The sequence below is a fragment of the Schistocerca serialis genome, chromosome 1 (assembly GCF_023864345.2).
Source record: "Schistocerca serialis cubense isolate TAMUIC-IGC-003099 chromosome 1, iqSchSeri2.2, whole genome shotgun sequence".
Classification (NCBI taxonomy): Eukaryota; Metazoa; Arthropoda; class Insecta; order Orthoptera; family Acrididae; genus Schistocerca; species Schistocerca serialis.
Window position 1 is genome coordinate 1,160,706,979 of NC_064638.1, and position 19,353 is coordinate 1,160,726,331.

Sequence of the window (19,353 nt, forward strand, 5' to 3'; positions counted from 1 at the left end):
GATTCCCGGCGGGGTCAGGGATTTTCTCTGCCTCGTGATGGCTGGGTGTTGTGTGATGTCCTTAGGTTAGTTAGGTTTAAGTAGTTCTAAGTTCTAGAGGACTGATGACCTAAGATGTTAAGTCCCATAGTGCTCAGAGCCATTTGAACTTCCATACATGGCTACACTCCATACAAATACTTTCAGAAACGACTTCCGGACATTTAAATCTATACTCGATTTTAACAAATTTCTCTTCTTCAGAAACGCTTTTCTTGCCATTCCCAGTCTACATTTTATATCCTCTCTACTTCGACCATCATCAGTTATTTTGCTCCCCAAATAGCAAAACTCCTTTACAACTTTAAGTGTCTAATTTCCTAATCTAATTGCCTCAGCATCACCCACCTTAATTCGACTACATTCCATTATCCTCGTTTTGCTTTTGTTAATGTTCATCTTGTACCCTCCTTTCAAGACACTGTCCATTCCGTTCAACTGCTCTTCCAAGTCCTTTGCTGTCTCTGACAGAATTACAACGTCATTGGTGAACCTCAAAGTTTTTATTTCTTCTCCATGGATTTTAATACCTACTCTGAACTTTTCTTTTGTTTCCTTTACTGCTTGCTCAATATACAGATTGAATAACATCGGGGAGAGGCTACAACCCTGTCTCACTCCCTTCCCAACCACTGCTTCCCTTTCATGTCACTCGACTTATATAACTGCCATCTGGTTTCTGTACAAATTGTAAATAGCCTTTCGCTCCCTGTATTTTTAGTTATACAGGGAAATAAAAAAAAATGTTCTGCTCTTTCTTGTTCACTGTTTTATTCGCCACTTGTGGTAACCACAACGATATAGAGCACGTGACACGCAGGAGAAAATGCTCGCAGTCGGTGCCGTGATCGCAGTGGTGAGGATGTGCCGGCTGTTGTTGCAGGCGGTGGCCGTGTGCCAGCAGAGGCCTGGCCCGCCCCCAGGGAGCGCTCCGCCCCCGCCACCGCCCCCCGCGCTGCCGCGCCTTCTGGCAGCCTTCACCGGCACGGCCCCCGCCGCCGCTTCAGAGGAAGACGCCACTGCTGCGTCTGCCACCGGCGCGACCACCGTCTCCACAGCCACAGCCAGGTAAACTCTACCACCACCAGGAGAGGCTGCCAGCAGCTAAAGTGGTGGGCACGTAGGAGGGTGGCGAGGTGATGCGCAGAGGCAATGTGACGCTCCGGCCAGCAAACGACGTTCTGCTGGCTCTGTCTGTTGCGAGCACTTTGGGGCGCTCCTTCAGTATTTAACACTAATTTTTCATGGTAGGTTAGGTATAGTGAGGGTTCACTGTCGGGTGCATGGAGTAAATAAGACGAATATTACGAAATACTTCTCTTTACTGTATGTAGGGCCAATAACCTACAGATTGCAACGTCTCCTTAAAAATAAATATGGCTGCAACATAGTTTTCTCTACCAACAACTCTCTCAAAAATAATCTTATCCATAATTTAAAAAGACGGCCGAAGTGGCCGTGCGGTTAAAGGCGCTGCAGTCTGGAACCGCAAGACCGCTACGGTCCCAGGTTCGAATCCTGCCTCGGGCATGGATGTTTGTGATGTCCTTAGCTTAGTTAGGTTTAACTAGTTCTAAGTTCTAGGGGACTAATGACCTCAGCAGTTGAGTCCCATAGTGCTTAGAGCCATTTGAACCATAATTTAAAACCAAGACGGTCGCCTCTGCAAAACTCAGGCGTTTATAAAACCACCTGTGGCACTTGCTCAGCTTATTATATAGGACAGACTGGACGAGCTTTTTCGGTTAGATATAAAGAGCATCTATTAGGGAAGAAAGGGTACGAACGTACGTAATTCGTCATTCGCTGACCACCTTCTTATCACAGGACACAAACCTAAAGATGTTCATGATATTAGTATCTTACATACGGAAAAGAAAGGCTTCAGACTTGATATTCTTGAACAGTTGGAAATTTTCAAACATTTTTCCCGTAACGACCATTTAATCCTCAATGAGCAATTACAATTACGTGATAAAACTTTCTTTGATGGTGTAAAGCCCTTGCTTAAAATCACTTAACGCGGAATATTGCTATTATGCTTCCCGTACTGTAGCCTTAAATATTGTTCACTCTCTCCCTGTTTTACAGTATAATATTTTGTTCAACTTTCGATTTGTTACATACTATCTGACATAATGTAATCAACACATTACATGCACTCCTCTTCCAATGCTTCTGATTGTCGCTGTAAATTACAAGCATTCAATACTAGATGGCGCGATACAAGGTGCCGACTTGCTAACATCGACGGCGCGCGCGCCTGTCAGTCTGATGCTGCTTACAGTGCCGGCCGCACACGCGACTCCTAGCGGCGCGTCTTAATCAAGTTGTGCATTCCTAGGAAAATTTTATAATGTACAAATATATTTTTATCTTTAACGTGAGCACTGTTGCTCTAAACCATTTCATAACTATTTACTCTATGTAAGTATGCTTTCTTTATCTACTGTACCGTAGCGGTTAGCTATTATGTAATTTATTACATATGTTTAATTTAATAATTTTTATATTATTCCAAAACTCTGTTATACGTAATGTCAAAATTTTTTACTTCTGATGAAGGCTGCCTTAGAGCAGTTGAAACCTAGGTAAAGTTGAAAATTTTTTACCTGTGCAACCGAAGAGCTGTATTTTCAAGTAATATTACAAATTTCGTCTACGGTCGCTGCATTATCGGCCATGTTCAAAACTGGAATATTACGAGAGGTTTTTTATTAAAAATGAAACTCCTCCAACTGCACTTAAGATTTATTTGGCTACTAAAAAATGGTTCTGAGCACTATGGGACTTAACATCTTAGGTCACCAGTCCCCTAGAACTTAGAACTAATTAAACCTAACTAACCTAAGGACATCACACACATCCATGCCCGAGGCAGGATTCGAACCTGCGACCGTAGCAGTCCCGCGGTTCCAGACTGCAGCGCTTAGAACCGCACGACCACCACGGCCGGCTATTTGGCTACTAGTTTCGACGTTGCGTCAACGCCATCTTCAGGCCCTATATAACAACACCATACATAAAACAATGTGAGACATCAGTAGTCTGTGAGCTAGTGTACAAAATAAATATTTTATAAACATATTATATATAGGATCAATTCATTAAAAGTAGTTACATTTCCTTCATTTTCACTAAGTTGCAATTTACCTTGACATTAACAATTTTTATGGTACAAATGATGTTAAATATACACGGTTATTTCCATTATAGATCAATACCAGACATTAGAATAAAAATGCATCCCATTACTCTTAGAGATAATAATATAGGCATAAAACAGTATTAAAATTGTGTTTGAAACGAATAATAATACCCTAAAACTCTTCTTTGTGTATACAGTTTAACCAACAGAAAGGAAAAAAAAAATGCATTGCCAATCAGACATATGTAAGGTATGATTCCACAGTTTATAAATAGTGAATTGTGGGAAAAGTGGAAAGGATTTACATTTGCATAACACTGTATCGTCATCACTATAAAGTAACAAACTGAACCAGGTTACTGAAACTTCATTCATAACGATACGAAACACAGGTGAGAAGGAACTGGAAGAATCGTATGGAACCCAGTTAATATATTAAAAGGTAGTCAGTGGTGTAAAATAAATGCATATGAGTCAATTCATTAATCTACTCATTACAACAAGAGAAATGTAAGCTAAAATGCCACCAAAATTGACCATTTCTATGTCGGTGCCTCATTTAAGGCCGTGACCCAGGTCTAAGGTAATCCAATTCTAACATGCCGCCGGCCGAAGTGGCCGTGCGGTTAAAGGCGCTTCAGTCTGGAACCGCAAGACGCTACGGTCGCAGGTTCGAATCCTGCCTCGGGCATGGATGTTTGTGATGTCCTTAGGTTAGTTAGGTTTAACTAGTTCTAAGTTCTAGGGGACTAATGACCTCAGCAGTTGAGTCCCATAGTGCTCAGAGCCATTTGAACCATTTTTTTTCTAACATGCCCGCCTTAGTAAAAGAATGGTGAAGTACATAACAATGCTCCAGATAGAAGTAAACAGGCTGTTGTCAGTCCAAACATTTCGTGTCATATGTAAAATACTTGTAGTTCCTCTAATAACCAATTACTGAAGAAGAGTACTCAATAAGGTATACCAAGTATAACTCTCGTATTGTTATACGTAATCCAGTCAAGAATTGAAATAAGTGAACAACAATCACTGAAATGCCTAATCACCCACCTACTTGGACGACTAAAGTCAAACATTTATATCATCGCTACACCATAAGTACTCACTTATTTCGCCTATCTTTATAAACTTGTTCTTGTATAAAATTACTAGTTTAAATATATTGACTATGCAATCATTTACGAGAACGATCATGATGGTGGGGGGTAAAACTATACTGAAGAAAAAGCTCATCAAATGATTATGATAAAACTTGATTATAGCACTGACTCGTGTAAACGAAAGATGCTAATGTGTCAAAGTATAGATTCTGTCTGGGGAAGGCTTGTTCTTTCTACATTTACATCTACATCTACATTTATACTCCGCAAGCCACCCAACGGTGTGTGGCGGAGGGCACTTTACGTGCCACTGTCATTACCTCCCTTTTCTGTTCCAGTCGCGTATGCTTCGCAGGAAGAACGACTGTCTGAAAGCCTCCGTGCGCGCTCGAATCTCTCTAATTTTACATTCGTGGTCTCCTCGGGAGGTATAAGTAGGGGGAAGCAATATATTCGATACCTCATCCAGAAACGCACCCTCTCGAAACCTGGCGAGCAAGCTACACCGCGATGCAGAACGCCTCTCTTGCAGAGTCTGCCACTTGAGTTTGCTAAACATCTCCGTAACGCTATCACGGTTACCAAATAACCTTGTGACGAAACGTGTCGCTCTTCTTTGAATCTTCTCTATCTCCTCCGTCAACCCGATCTGGTACGTATTACATATAAACGAGTACAGAAACATAAATTACTTGTCTTGTACTCAATACTAAACGGATAAATCTTCATACCAGGGGAATTAATCCACATTACGAGATTCGACACATTCTAGAGCCAAATTCCCATATATAAGACGGATAAGCATGAAATTCCTTATCCGTCTTATATATGAGAATATATGTTATATAGGGCCTGAACGTGGCGTTGACGCAACGTCGAAACTAGTAGCTAAATAAATATAAAATCTTAAGTGCAGCTGGAGGAGTTCCATTTTTAATAAAAATTATACCAGCTGTGTCCCACCTTCATCCAATTTAAATATGGATGTACGAAGATTACGAGAGGTGTTAAGTAAGTAATGCAAAACTTTTTTTTCTGATAGCAGTTTGGCTTTATTCAGCATTTCAATACACCATACTATTCCTCACTCTTTTGGAATTTTTTAACGTAGTCAATAATCTTCCTATCACCCAGATACCGCTACCCGTGGAATGCGTCCTACGTTGGGGCAAACAGATGGGATTCGGAAAGTGCGAAATCTGGGCTGTAGGGTGGATGAGGAAGAAGAGTCCAATAAAGTTTTGTGAGCTTCTTTCGGTTGCGCAGACTTCTCTGAGGCCTTGCGTTGCAATGGAGAAGAAGAAGTTCGTTTGCATTTTTGCCACTGCCTGTGACGACGTTAGACCAAAAATTCTTACTGTCAGTTTCGTAGTGCGCAAGCAATTCCACACAGATGGTCCTTCATTGCTCTTTATGGTCTTCTGTTAGGCAGCGAGGAGCCCAGCAGGCTCAAACCTTTGAGTATCAACAGAGACAATCACTTGACTAGCGAGGTGTATGAGTGTAATCCATTGATTACCTCGAATGAGTGTGTCCGCACGTTCCATTCCTGCGGAAGTTCCATCTGTGACCAGCCAGCTAGCACCCTGCAGTTCGGACAAGTTTGTGCGACCTTGGTTCGATGACGGCAGACGCCTCGCCCAACGACTCACCGTGGTTTTGTTCACTGCCAGATCTCCGTGGATGGTCTGGTTTTCCGCCAAAACAAACACTATGGCGGTTCTGAGCTTAGAACTCATCGCTAGTACAGACGCCATTTTGAAGGGTATGTACAGTGCTGCCACTTACAGGGACTGAAGAGAAAATATCCCAGGATGTCTCACGACAAATTACGCATATTTCAACCGAGATAGGCAAAGAAAAAATCGTGTTGCATTACTTACTGAACGAACCCCGTCTATCTGACAACGAAAGATTTGCTCTACATTTGAATTTCCGTGTCGAAAGTCAGAAGCAGAAACATGGGTCCGATATAGTGGCCGCCCCATCATTTCCAGGTACCAGACTAGGCACTGGGCAGCAGTTTGATCGCGTGGTTTGGGGCATATGCGGACAGCACATTGGCGACTCCCCAAAGTAATCTCCCTTCTTACCTACGCACCACTGTAGCATACAGGGGGAATCTAGAAACTTACAGGATGATTCCATGACGATGGTGAAAACTTTCGGGGATGATGGAGAAGCGTAAATGTGTCAATTCCAGGTACGGCACCCTGGTCCAACAACGACCAAGTCGAAAGTTATAAGCGAAAACATTTTTGATACTTCTGACAGTGAAATATATGTGCTGATGCTATTGTTGTGTCACATATATATCCCACTTGTCGTTTGTCAATGTACTCGTATGTGGTTCCAACGTGATGGAGCCTCATCTCACTTTGGACAGCGGGTTTGCGAGCACGTGGATGACACTTTCCATGAAATGTGGATAAGCAGGGAAGCAACACATTCACTTGATGTCGCTCCAAGTGATTAATTCTTGTGGGGCCGTGTGAAAAGTCCTGTGTACGAGACGCCTCTCGAGACTGAAGAGGACCTCCTGGCAAGAATTATCGCTGCCTGTGACATTGTTCAAATGACACCAGGAACATTAGAATGGGTACAAGAGAACTTCGTGCCTTGGTGCTATGCCTGCACTGACGCTAAGGGGTTGGAGGGGAGGGGGGGGGGGGGGTCGGCATCGTCAACAGTTGTTGTAAATGCAGAAAGCAGTAAAAGTTATGCAGGTAAATGGAATTCATTATTAATGTGTCATAGCCTGTTGTTTTTAGGTCTCTCTGACATCAAGTTACGTGCGCCGTTACCAGTCGATCAACAGGAGAAATTATTTAAGGGTATCGGAGAGTATTCAGGGGGAATTCTGTACGTCATGCCCAGGGTTCGGAATCTGGGGCTTTTAGTCTGAGCGCTGCGTGAAGCTAACACAGATACTGGAGCAGAGTTCCGCTTTTATCTTTGTAGCCAGTCGTTTCCAGACTATATTACCTCAGATTTATATATTATCCTTCTCCTTCATATCTGAAAGTTTGTAACATGATCACGGAATTACTGTGTACATATTATTGGTTCCATAGCACTGTTAATTGAAGGCGTCAGCTGTGAAATATTTTGTTACGGAAGACAAAGGCAACGCTGGTACTACTTTTTCTCCACCCAGCTGTATTTATTGTTTTAATTTGTTTCTATCGATTTCGAAGCAATTACAACATTATCTTCGCGGACTTAATCTCTGTTATTGATGTGCTATATCCTGTGAAAGTACCCCGGCATCATCTAGTGTGGTAGCCATAAGACCTTCAAGTTCATTTACGAGGCATCTCGTAAAAAAGGCATTTTACAACACTGGCTGGTTGTCTTTTCAGGGATGAGAAGAAATCGAGGGAATACCAATCCCTACAGCACCATGTACAAGGCAACCTTCATGGTGACTAAAGCTTTACTTTCTTCTTTTTCTTCTTCTGACTTTTCCCACTAGAGGTTAGTCGCTTTTTTCTTCCAGTAGTCTCGGTTATTCCAGTTGGAATCTGTTCACACCTTCTCATCCACTGCTCTGTTAGTATACAGTTCCCGTGACAAAAGTGGTTTTCCTCTTTTAGTTCTTCTTGGGGCCATACCTTCTACGGCCACTTGTCATTGCTCCTTCTCTTAAGAAGCCAAAACCACTGAAGTCTTATTCTCTGCTCTGGTTGTTGTTTACTGTGTCAGTCTCGTTTTTTCCCATATTTTTGATTATTTGATCTTATGTTCATAGATTACGTTTATCTTCTTTTTCCGCGGTGGTCCTCCATCGCTTCCCAAATACCCCTATTCCACCCTTTTCGTGGTCTTCCTCTTATTTTCCTTCCAAGAGGTTACCACGCAAGTGCTCTCTTCGTCATCTGTTGTCTTCGAATCTTTTGACACTCTCCTAGGTGTCTTTATTCTATTCTGTCCGTAATACTGCATGAGTATGTGTATTTAAGCATTTCTTACGTGGTCACGTTGGGAAGTTCTACACGCACTTCTCAAGTGATCCGTTTCTAAAGCTCTAAGTTTCTTTTTATTTCTGTGTGTGAATTCCCAACACTGACTTTTATAACTTGTGATATTGATTTCATGATGGATTTGTATCATCTCATTTTAAAGTTTCAGTGACCACATTTCTGTAGCATAAGTAACTATAGTCTGAATAATAATATGGAACCTTCCTGTTTTCATCTTGTGATTAACTATATTATCCCAAATCAGTTCATGTCGTGACTTCATTGTTCGTTTCCCCTTGGGTACTCTCGTCTCAATATCTTTGTCCCAGGATCTAGAAGAATCTTAATACTAAAAATGTTCACATTTTTTAGTTTTACCATTTTCTAGAACTACATCCGTTCCTTTTGTATCCAATCTCATTAACTTTTTTCGAAATTAATTTTTAGATGCCATTTTGTGTATTCTTTTACAGTTTGCCCAATATGAGTCCCATTCTTGTCTGCTGTTCGCAGAAATATTAAAGTAGAGCTTTTCTCATAAATAAAATACCGCTTAAGTCTCTCAATATGTAATATCTGCCACTAAGGTATCGCCCCAGCCGTGCACCAATAAAGAGAAGTTACCTGTTATAATCTCGCTTCTCCCCATTATTTTGCAGTGCTGAAGTGCCCAGCACGAACCGTGACGACTTATCTGGCAGAAGCAGCGGCGTAGCTACGCCAGCAGGTGCCAGTGGCATCAGCAGCGAAGCTGATATTGTCAGCAGTCAGCATGTCTTCAGCAGCAGCCAGGACAGCGGCAGCAGCAGTCAGACTGGCAGTAGCAGCAGTCAGGCAGTCAGCAGCAGCAGCCAGTCAGTCAGCAGCAGCAGTCAGGCAGTCAGTAGCAGCAGTCAGAGCACTAACAGCAGCGGTCAGACAGCACTCAGCAGCAGTCAGACCGCTAGCAGCAGTCAGGCTGCTAGCAGCAGTGTTTCTGAGGTCGCAGCAGCACCCACAGCGGCCCCTGAGCCGGCTGCTACCACCACTTCCACCCCTGCAGCTACTCCAGCCACCAGTGGGGCACCCAGCAGCAGCACCACAACCACAACCATCACTACCACTACCACCACCAATGCTGCCACCACTCCCCCACCGCCACCGCCGCCTATCACCTTCTCTGACGGCAACCCTGCCATCGAGGAAGAATCGAGTGGTAGCCCTACAGCACTAGAAGGGTCCAGTGGAAGCTCTGCGGCCCTGGAAGGGCTCAGCACCGCCGAGCCACGCCCCCCTCTGCCACCTCCCAGACCACCGCACCGCATCCCGTCGCGTCTCGAGGAGAAGCTGGAGTCACTCTCCTGTGACATTCCTCCACTGCCTTCGGAGTCGCGCCTCTGGAGGGGCAACGAGACTCACGAACTCCTGCTGCCCATCATTGTAAGTACTGACAGCTATTACTCTACGCATGACGGTGATGCCTTTTTGTTCCTGATTGATAACATCTGCATACAGTTGTGTTAAATTTTATTTTCCTATAAAAGAAGAGAATGACCGGATTTCAGGATAAGAGTCCCATCTTCAGGTGCATAGAATGACAATACAACTAATAGGGGATAATATAGTGATTCCGCCATATATGACATGAAAAAGAATACTCATTTCATGTATTGCAGTTTTTCTGCTTACATGCCATGTACCAGAAATCACTATATTACACCCTGTTAGTTGTATGGACATTGAAACTTCCTGGCAGATTAAAACGGTGTGCCGGACCGAGACTCGAACTCGGGACTTTTGACATTCGCGGGCAAGTGCTCTACCAACTGAGCTACCCAAGCACGACTCAAGCCCCGTCCTCGCAGCTGTATGGACATTATTTGCCCCTGAAGATGGGAAATATGGTTGTGTTCTTCTTTTACTGGAAAGCAATAAATAAAACTGTACACACATGTTGTCAGTCATGAATAATCTATACAACAGTTGTGGATGTCCTATCAAGGGGAACACGTCTTTTTTGTATAATCATTGTCACTAGCTCATCTCAGAGTAGAACATGCAACGTCCTAAATAATTTATTTAATATATTTCATTTTATACTGATGAGCCAAAATAATTATGACCACTATCTGCTGCGAGACTGAAAAGCACCTGGTGAGTTTTAGGCCCCTGACGTGGTAAGGAAAGTATATAAGAAGTACATAGACAAATGGGGACACATTCTAGCAACTGTACAGGCTGCAAATGGGGTACTCTGCTGAAATATCGGACTATGACTAAGGACAAAATTCAGCAATGGAAAATCCAGGATGGAGTGTAACAATATTATGAACAGGATAGTTACTACTCACAATAGCGGAAATGCTGAGTCGTAGCAAGTCACAACAGAAAGACCGTCAGAAAAGAGCTGCAGTCATGTGCTGTGTGAGTTGCTTTTGCGTGAGTGTGTGTGTATACTACTATGGACCGATTGTTATGGCCCGGCGCATGGGAGGAAGCATCTCGGAAATGGCTGTTAGCTTGCAACTATCTGAAGCATCTATGGTAAGTATTTGAAAGATAATGAAATCACGATCAGGCAACAAGGTGTTGGAGGTGCACCTTCGATCACATTACGCGGAGGCCGGAGGATTTCCTGTTCTGTAAAACAGGGCAGGCGGTAAGCTGACGACAGTGTACAATACTGGTGCAGATGGAAGTGTTTCAAAGCACACACTCAGTTCAGCTAAAATCTAACACTGTATATCACTTTTACGATACTCTGTGACAGCAGCTCTACAAGCGGCCAGCAAGCTAAACATTTGTCTTTCTTTAGTTTCTTTAAAACACTGGGAGGTGCGAGACGATACATTACAGACCAGTTTATCCACGATTCTCTTGTAACCTATATATATTTATTGAAGAACATCGTTTTGTTTTAAGGGAAAAAAGACCAGACCTTCTGCAGAAAGACATCGTATATCTACTCGAAAACGTGATGTTTTGTTCATTACTCTTCCCGTCAAATCAGTGGATATGTGACAGAAAATTTGTATCGAATGCAATACCAAATTAACGTACCAAATAAGTCACCACCACTGTAGCCGACGGAGAAACCAAACAGATGCGGTAGTAAAACGTCAAAGGTAAGAGACCTATTTCCCAAACAAGAAGAAACTAGTTCCACTATTGTTGCTATATCTGAGGCACAAACGCAGGCGACTTAAGCAGACTCACTTTTGAAACAAAATTTGTTACATTTACAAAAATATTCTTCCATTGGAAAGTCGGGACAAGCCTAAGGATGCGCGTATTATTAGACTCCATATAAAATTGTTAGATGTCAAGGAAAGTGCGTATCATAATAAGAACAGACAACAGAAATACATGTTGATCATGCATGAAATAAATGCTTGTATTATCTTGATTTCAGTGGCATAAGCTGCAGTTACACACATGTTGTAAAGTGTGTATTCTTGAATAAGTTGCAGTTTTTGGCAATGAATGAGTGAGGTTTGGTTGTTTTTACATTTATGAGGGGTGTTCAGTAAGTAATGCAACACAAATTGTTTTGGTCAATTTCGGTTTAAAAGTGTGGAATTTGCTGTGGGACGTCGTGGACTACCCCTGACTCAGCCTCTGTGGTTTCATAAGTTCCTATAGGTGGCGGTGCTATACGTATCCTTCAAAATGGCGTCTGTAACGGAGGTGCGTTCCAAGTGGAGAGTCGTCATTAAATTTTTTTTTTGGCGGAAAACAAGAACACCTTAAGTATTCATAGGCCCTTTGAGAATATCTACGGCGACCTGGCAGTGAACAAAAGCACGGTAAGTCGCTGGACGCGGACTCGGTCGCGCAAATCTGTCCGATCTTTCTCTTGCCGTCCGGGCCGCACACAGCTGTTATTCCTGTGACGTTGCAACGTGAGAACATTCTCATTAGCGATGATCGATGGATCACAATCAAACACCTCGCTGCTCAACTGGATGCTTGATGTCTTCCCTGAAGGCGATGGAATCTTCTAGCAGGACAGCTACACGTGTCACGAGGAAAGAATCGTGATACAGTCCTGTGAGGAACTTGATAGCTATATTTATTCGTTTAACCTGCTCTGATTGAGGTCATCGGTCCCTCTCCCACATCGGACCAGAGTTTGACACGTACGGTTACGCAAGAAATTACAATTTTAATGCGACAAATGCACTGAAGAGCCAAAGAAACTGGTACATCTACCTAATATCGTGTAGGGCCTCTGCGAACACGCAGAAGTGCCAAAGCTTGAAATAACATGGACTCGACTAATGTCTGAAGTAGTACTGGAGGGAACTGACACCATGAATCCAGCAGGTATGTCCATGAATCCGTAAGAGTACGGTGAGGGGGGGGGGGGAGGGGGGGAGGGGGGGGGGAGGGGGGGAGCAGGGCGGTGGAGATCTCTTCTGAACAGCACCTTGCAATGTATGCCAGATATGCTCAATAATGTTCGTATCTGAGGAGTTTGATGGCCAGCGGAAGTGTTTAAACTCAGAAGAGTGTTCCTGGAGCCACTATGTAGCAATTATGGATGTGTGGAATCTCACATTGTCCTGCTGGAATTGCCCAAGTCCGTCGGAATACAAAATGGACATGAATAGATGCAGGTGCTTACTTTCGAGTCAACTGTCAGAGAGGTATCTAGACAAATCAGGGGTCCCATATCAGTCTAACTGCACACGTCCCACACCATTACAGAGTCTCCACTGGCTTGAAGAGTTGCCTGCTGATATGGAGGGTTCATGAAGTCATTATGTTGTCTCCATACTCGGACATGTCCATCCGCTCGATACAATTTTAAACGAGCCTCGTCCGACCAGGCATCATGTTTCCAGTCATCAAAAGTCCAATGTCGCTGTTGACGGGCCCAGGTGGAGCGTAAAGCCTTGTGCAGTCATCAAGGTCGGCCTTCGGCTCCGAAAGCCGATTTCGCTGAATGGTTCGCACGCTGACATTTGTTTATGGCCCACCATTGAAATCTGCAACAATTTTCGGAAGGGTTGCACTTCTGTCAGACTGAACTATTCTTTCCAGTTCTTGAAGGATCTTTTTCCGGCAGCAGCGATGTCGGAGATTTGATGTTTTACCGGATTCCTGATATTCAAGATACACTCTTGAAATAGTTGTTCTGGAAAATTCCCACTTCGTCGCCAACTCGGGTATGCTGTGTCCCATCGCTCGTGCGTCGACAATAGCACCACGTTCAAACTCACTTAAATCTTGATAACCTGCCATTGTAGCAGCATTGTAGCAACTGCACCAGACACTTGTTCCCCTATATAGGCGTTGCTGACCGCAGCGCCGGATTCTGTGTATTTACATATCTCTGTATTTGAATACCCATGCCTATACCAGTTTCTTTGGCGCTTCAGTGTAGTATTTAAATGGTCTCAGTCACAATGTGAGTAAATAATACTGTTCTATGAACTAATAAAGTTAATGGTAGCCGTATTTATAATACTGCAGCTGCTGCCAGTAGTACTGTTAAAGTAATAATAATAGTAATAATAAAAAGAACGTATACGTGCAAAAAATACAGGGTGATTCTTATTAAGGTTTAAAAACCTCCGAAGCGACGTAGATGATATTGAGACAAGTAATTTAATGCAAGACACATGGGGTCGCAAAAGTTGGGTACATGTGACGTCATCATATGGCGTACCTCGCCGCACGTGCACCGGTTGAGTCTATCGGTCTGCCGGTCTGTCAGTCCCGACGCAAGTATTCACGTGAGCTTGGTTCTGCGCCGACGTGCGCAGCATTAGCACGTGATCCTCCGGGTTCTAGTCTTGCACCTAGCAGGCAGCATTTTTTCATCAGATTAGACATTTATGCGTTTACTGGTCTCACTTTCTCTGCTGCTTTATTGAAAAGTAGAGAACAACAAGTAAATCAGCGTCAGCTTCCGAATTCCGTCGTTACCAGTAAACGACCTACGTTTTCTTAACTAAACATTACCTGTAAACAGAAAAAGAAGGCACGGAAGCAATGAAAAACAAAATAAGAACAGCTTTTACACTCTTACAGCGAGGACAATAATTTTATACCTGCTACGCTTGTAAAAGTACGCATTTACAAAACTTGTTGGAAATTGGCACAGTTTGCTCGAATGCAAGTATTGCATGGCTCAATTGTCCCTGCGGTTGCGGCGAGGTACATTATCTGGTGACGTCACATGTTCGACATTTCTCATCCACGTTTGGGGTATTTCCCGACTTTTGCGACCCCGTGTGTCTTATATTACTCGTTTGCCCCAGCGTCTTCCACGTCGCTTCGAGGGACCTATAAACGTTAATAAGAATCATGCTGTAGATGCATTCTGATATAACAAGTTCTGGGAAAGAAATGAAGATCTGGTTGGAAAAAAGGATGCACAAGGGATAGTGAATGCGTACACAGACAATGGCAATCATTATTACGTAATTGAAGGTAGATTGGGGAGAAAGGAAAGCAAAGGAACTAATGGTATCAGCTGAATCGGCAGTTTATGTAGAATCAGGGGCGCCGATTGAAAATGTGTGCCAGACAGTGACTCGAAGCCGGTACATCCTGCGTAGTTTGCAGCTGTGTTGACCACAGCACCATCCGGACATAGTGTTTATAGAAAATGCGCGGGCTATTTCGACAAGCTTTCCAGCAGACCCACACTCCCACCCAGCGCCACGTATCTGCAGTCCACATCCATGTTCTCCACGCTCGCTGATTTTGGATTCCCACTGGAGCTCGAACGTAGATGTGCTTCCGCAATGAAGGTTGCCCGAAAAAACAGACACTACGCAATCTTGTAAATGGTAATCCTTACTGTTGCTTTCGTATATACACTGATGCACCAAAGAAACTGGTGTACACCTGCGTATTCAAATACAGAGATACACTACTGACCATTAAAATTGCTACACTACGAAGATGACGTGCTACAGACGCGAAATTTAACCCACAGGTAGAAGATGCTGTGATATGCAAATGATTAGCTTTTCAGAGCATTGACACAAGGTTGGCGCCGGTGGCGACACCTACAACGTGCTGACATGAGGAAAGTTTCCGAACGGATTTCTCATACACGAACAGCAGTTGACCGGCGTTGCCTGGTGAAACGTTGTTGTGATGCCTCGTGTAAGGAGGTGAAATGCGTACCATCACGTTTCCGACTTTGAAAAACGTCGGATTGTAGCCCATCACGATTGCGGTTTATCGTATCGCGACATTACTGCTCGCGTTGGTCGAGATTATTCTGTTAGCAGAATATGGAATCGGTGGGTTCAGGAGGGTAATACGGAACGCCGTGCTGGATCCCAACGGCCTCGTATCGCTAGCAGTCGAGGTGACAGGCATCTTATCCGCATGGTTGTAACGGATAGTGCAGCTACGTCTCGATCCCTGAGTCAACAGATGGGGACGCTTGCAAGACAAGAACCATCTGCACGAACAGTTCGACGACGTTTGCAGCAGCATGGACTATCAGCTCGGAGACCGTGGCTGCGGTTCCCCTTGACGCTGCATTAGAGACGAGTGCGCCTGCGATGGTGTACTCAACGACGTACCTGGGTGCACGAATGGCATAACGTCATTTTTTCGGATGAATCCAGGTTCTGTTTACAGCATCATGATGGTCGCGTCCCTGTTTGGCGACATCGCGGTGAACGCACATTGGAAGCGTGTATTCGTCATCGCGTATCATCCGCTGTGATGGTATGGGGTGCCATTGTTTACACGTCTCTGCCACCTCTTGTTCGCATTGACGGCACTTTGAATAGTGAACGCTACATACGACCCTTGGCTCTACCCTCCATTCGATACCTGCGAAACCCTACATTTCAGCAGGATATTGTACGACCGCATGTTGCAGGTCCTGTACGGGCCTTTCTGGATACAGAAAATGTTCTACTGCTGCCCTGGCCACCATATTCTCCAAATCTCTCACCAACTGTAAAGGTCTGGTCAATGGTGGCCGAGCAACTGGCTCGTCACAATACGCCAATCACTACTCTCGATGAACTGTGGTATCGTGTTGAAGCTGCATGGGCAGCTGTACCTGTACACGCCATCCAAGCTCTGTTTGACTCAATGCCCAGGCGTATCAAGGCCGTTATTACGGCCAGAGGTGGTTGTTCTGGGTACTGATTTCTGACGATCTATGCACCCAAATTGCCTGAAAATGTAGTCACATGTCAGTTCTAGTATAATATATTTGTACAATGAATACTCTTTTATCATCTGCATTTCTTCTTGGTTTAGCAATTCTAATGGCTAGTAGTGTATGTAAGCAGGCAGAATACAGCGCTGCTGTCGGCCTCGCCTATATACTGCTGCTACAATGTCAGGGTATCAAGTTGTGAGTTTGAACGTGGTGTTATAGTCGGTGCACGCGCTCTGGGACACAGCATCTTCGAGGTAGCGATGAAGTGGGGTTTTTCCCGTACTAAGATTTCACGAGTGTTCCGTGAATATCAGGCATCTGGTAAAACATCAAATCTCGGGCACTGCTGCGGCCGGAAAAAGATCCTGCAAGAACGGGACCAACGACGACTGTAGAGAATCATTCAATGTGACGGAAGTGCAACCCTTCCGAAAACTGCTTTAGATTTCAATGCTGGGCCATCAACAAGTGTCAGTGTGAGAACTATTCAACGAAATATAAATGATATGGGCTTACAAAGCCAAAGGCCCACTCGTGTACCCTTCATGACTGCACGACACAAAGCCTTAAGTCTCGCCTGGGCCCGTCAACACTCACACTGGTCTGTTGATGACTGGAAACGTGTTGCATGGTCGGACGAGTCTCGTTTCATATTGTATCGAGTGGATGGACGTATGCGAGTAAGGAGACAACCTCATGAATACATGGACCTTGCATGTCACCATGGGACTGTTCAAGCTGGTGGAGGCTCTGTAATAGTGTGGGGTGTGTGCAGTTGGAGTGAAATGGGACCCCTGATACGTCTAGATACGTCTGTAACAGGTAACATGTACTTAGGCATCCTTTCTGATCACCTGAGTCCATTTGTGCATTCCGACGGACTTGAGTAATTCCACCAGGGCAATGCAACGCTACACATGTCCAGAATTGCTACAGAGTGGTTTAAGGAACACTCTTCTGAGTTCAAACACTTCTGCTCGCCAACCAAGTTCCCCAGACACAATATCAGTGAGCATATCTGGGTGCCTTGCAACCTGCTGTTAGAAGATATCCCCACCCCTTCGTACTCTTACGGATTTATGGACAGCCCTGCAGAATTCATGGTGTCAGTTCCCTCCAGCACTACTTCAGACATTAGTTGAATCCATGCCACGTCGTGTTGCAGCACTTCTGCGTGTTAGCGGTGAAATACACGATGTTAGGCAGCTTTACCAGTGTCTTTGCCTCTTCAGTTTATGTCATTAACTGTCTTCTGATGCTGGAAGCGTTATTCGGTTCTGTAATGTAATCTGGGACGTAACTGCAGAGTCGGGTTCCTACTACCGAGAAGGACTTCGAGAAAGTTACTGAACGATGTAGTGGGACAGAAAAGATTTTGCTCTGATGGAAGTGGATGTTTCTGCCATATTTTTCAGACAAGAGGGTTAAGGTCAAGGAGAGATATGAGGGATAAGACAGTAGAGAAGACAGATAAAATGTAAATCTCTGCGCTTTTCTGCACGCAGCCTGGATAGCTGTGCGTGTGATGGTGAAATCTGATCAAACCGTCGATCGACACAGATATAACGAGCACTGGCATTCATAACCAGCTTCAGGCCCCGTGAGCTTTTCTGAGTAAGGCCTAGCAGGGTAGCATCGCTGTAATCAATAAAGGGAAGTATAAGTGTTTGTATAATTTTCTTTTCCGGGTGAAGAAGGAATAGCTTTTCATATTTTTGGAGGACATGGGGGATGCTGACAGGTTCTTGAACATTGCAGTTGCGTACTCGGTAGAATTTAAATTTTCATCTCTTATTAAACATTGACTCTTTGCTGAGGGAGAGAAGTTGCTATTTGTCCCATTTAGAGCTAAAGATGGTAGGGATTCCCGGTATTTCAGGCAGATGAGCCGAGAATGACCAACCAGTATCGCTTGGGTTTTGAATGGGGTGAGCTTCAACGATATATGCTGCGCCCATTTTGATAGTGCTCACAGATCGGTGCTGAGATTCTCTATAGCTTTCTTCAGGATTATTGGTTTTGCAATTAGATACAATGGGATGTCATCAGCGTAGTAGTGGTATTTGCAGCCGCACATAACCGGCGACACATCGTTGACATACGTAGAATGAAAGTAGTATAGGACCTAATACCGAACCCTGGGTGTGCCTGATACTACCTCCATCGTTATGGCTTTATAGTGCCGGACATGACGCATTGCTGGCGAGACGTCAGGTATGAACGAAACCGTTGCGCTGCACTTGGCGAGAAATATAGGCTGCAAAGTTTGATGGGTAAAATGTCGAATCGACAATATTAAACGCTTTGCTGAAGTTTAAGAAGCACGTGATAGTCACCTCTTGTGCACCCATAGCAAGCTTCAGGTCATCTGTTACCTTCATTAAGGCAGCTGTCGTACTGCAGTGTTTACAGAAGTGGACTGATATCCGTCGAGTAAGTTGTTTGTAATTAGGTAGTTTGTTAGCTGGTCGTGGACTATTCATTCTAAGGCCTTGGACATTGCAGGAAGAATGCAAATAGGTCGGTAATCAGAGGGTGCTATGGCAGCTTCCTATTTTAGGTAGGGGCTTAACTAGCCCCTGTTTCCAGTTCTCAAGGAAAACACATGTGATTGAGGAGTGGTTGTCGATATTATAGTCGACAACAGTGGGTGACTAGTAAACTTCATCAGCACAGTAGATGCTCTTCTGGTCAGTATTATGGATTTTTGGTTGTCCTGCAAGTAACGTGCTTCAGATAGAACTTTTCGTGGCCACCAAGTCTGCCTAATCTGGATGCGATGGAACACATATGGGGTGCGTGATCTGTGCGTAGACGGTTAGTGCCACGCACCTCTGGAAGCGCATCAGGGAGCTGACAAATCCATACTACGCACAATCGCTTTTATGCTGTGTTCGAGAGGTGTTCCAAGGCGCTGCTAAACAGATGGTGGCTCTCCTGTGTGTGTGTGAAATCTTATGGGACTTAACTGCT

At 44.2% G+C, this 19,353-nt stretch overlaps 1 protein-coding gene across 1 annotated transcript in view; it reads left to right on the plus strand.

The window, feature by feature from the left end:
- The first annotated feature begins 901 nt into the window (after positions 1-901).
- Positions 902-19,353, plus strand: part of LOC126456182 (delta and Notch-like epidermal growth factor-related receptor) — a 554,374-nt gene continuing 535,922 nt past the window's right edge. The window contains exons 1-2 of the mRNA XM_050091938.1: positions 902-1,107; positions 8,912-9,671. Of these exons, the coding sequence (XP_049947895.1) occupies positions 902-1,107; positions 8,912-9,671 (966 nt within the window). The remainder of the gene's footprint in view (positions 1,108-8,911; positions 9,672-19,353) is intronic.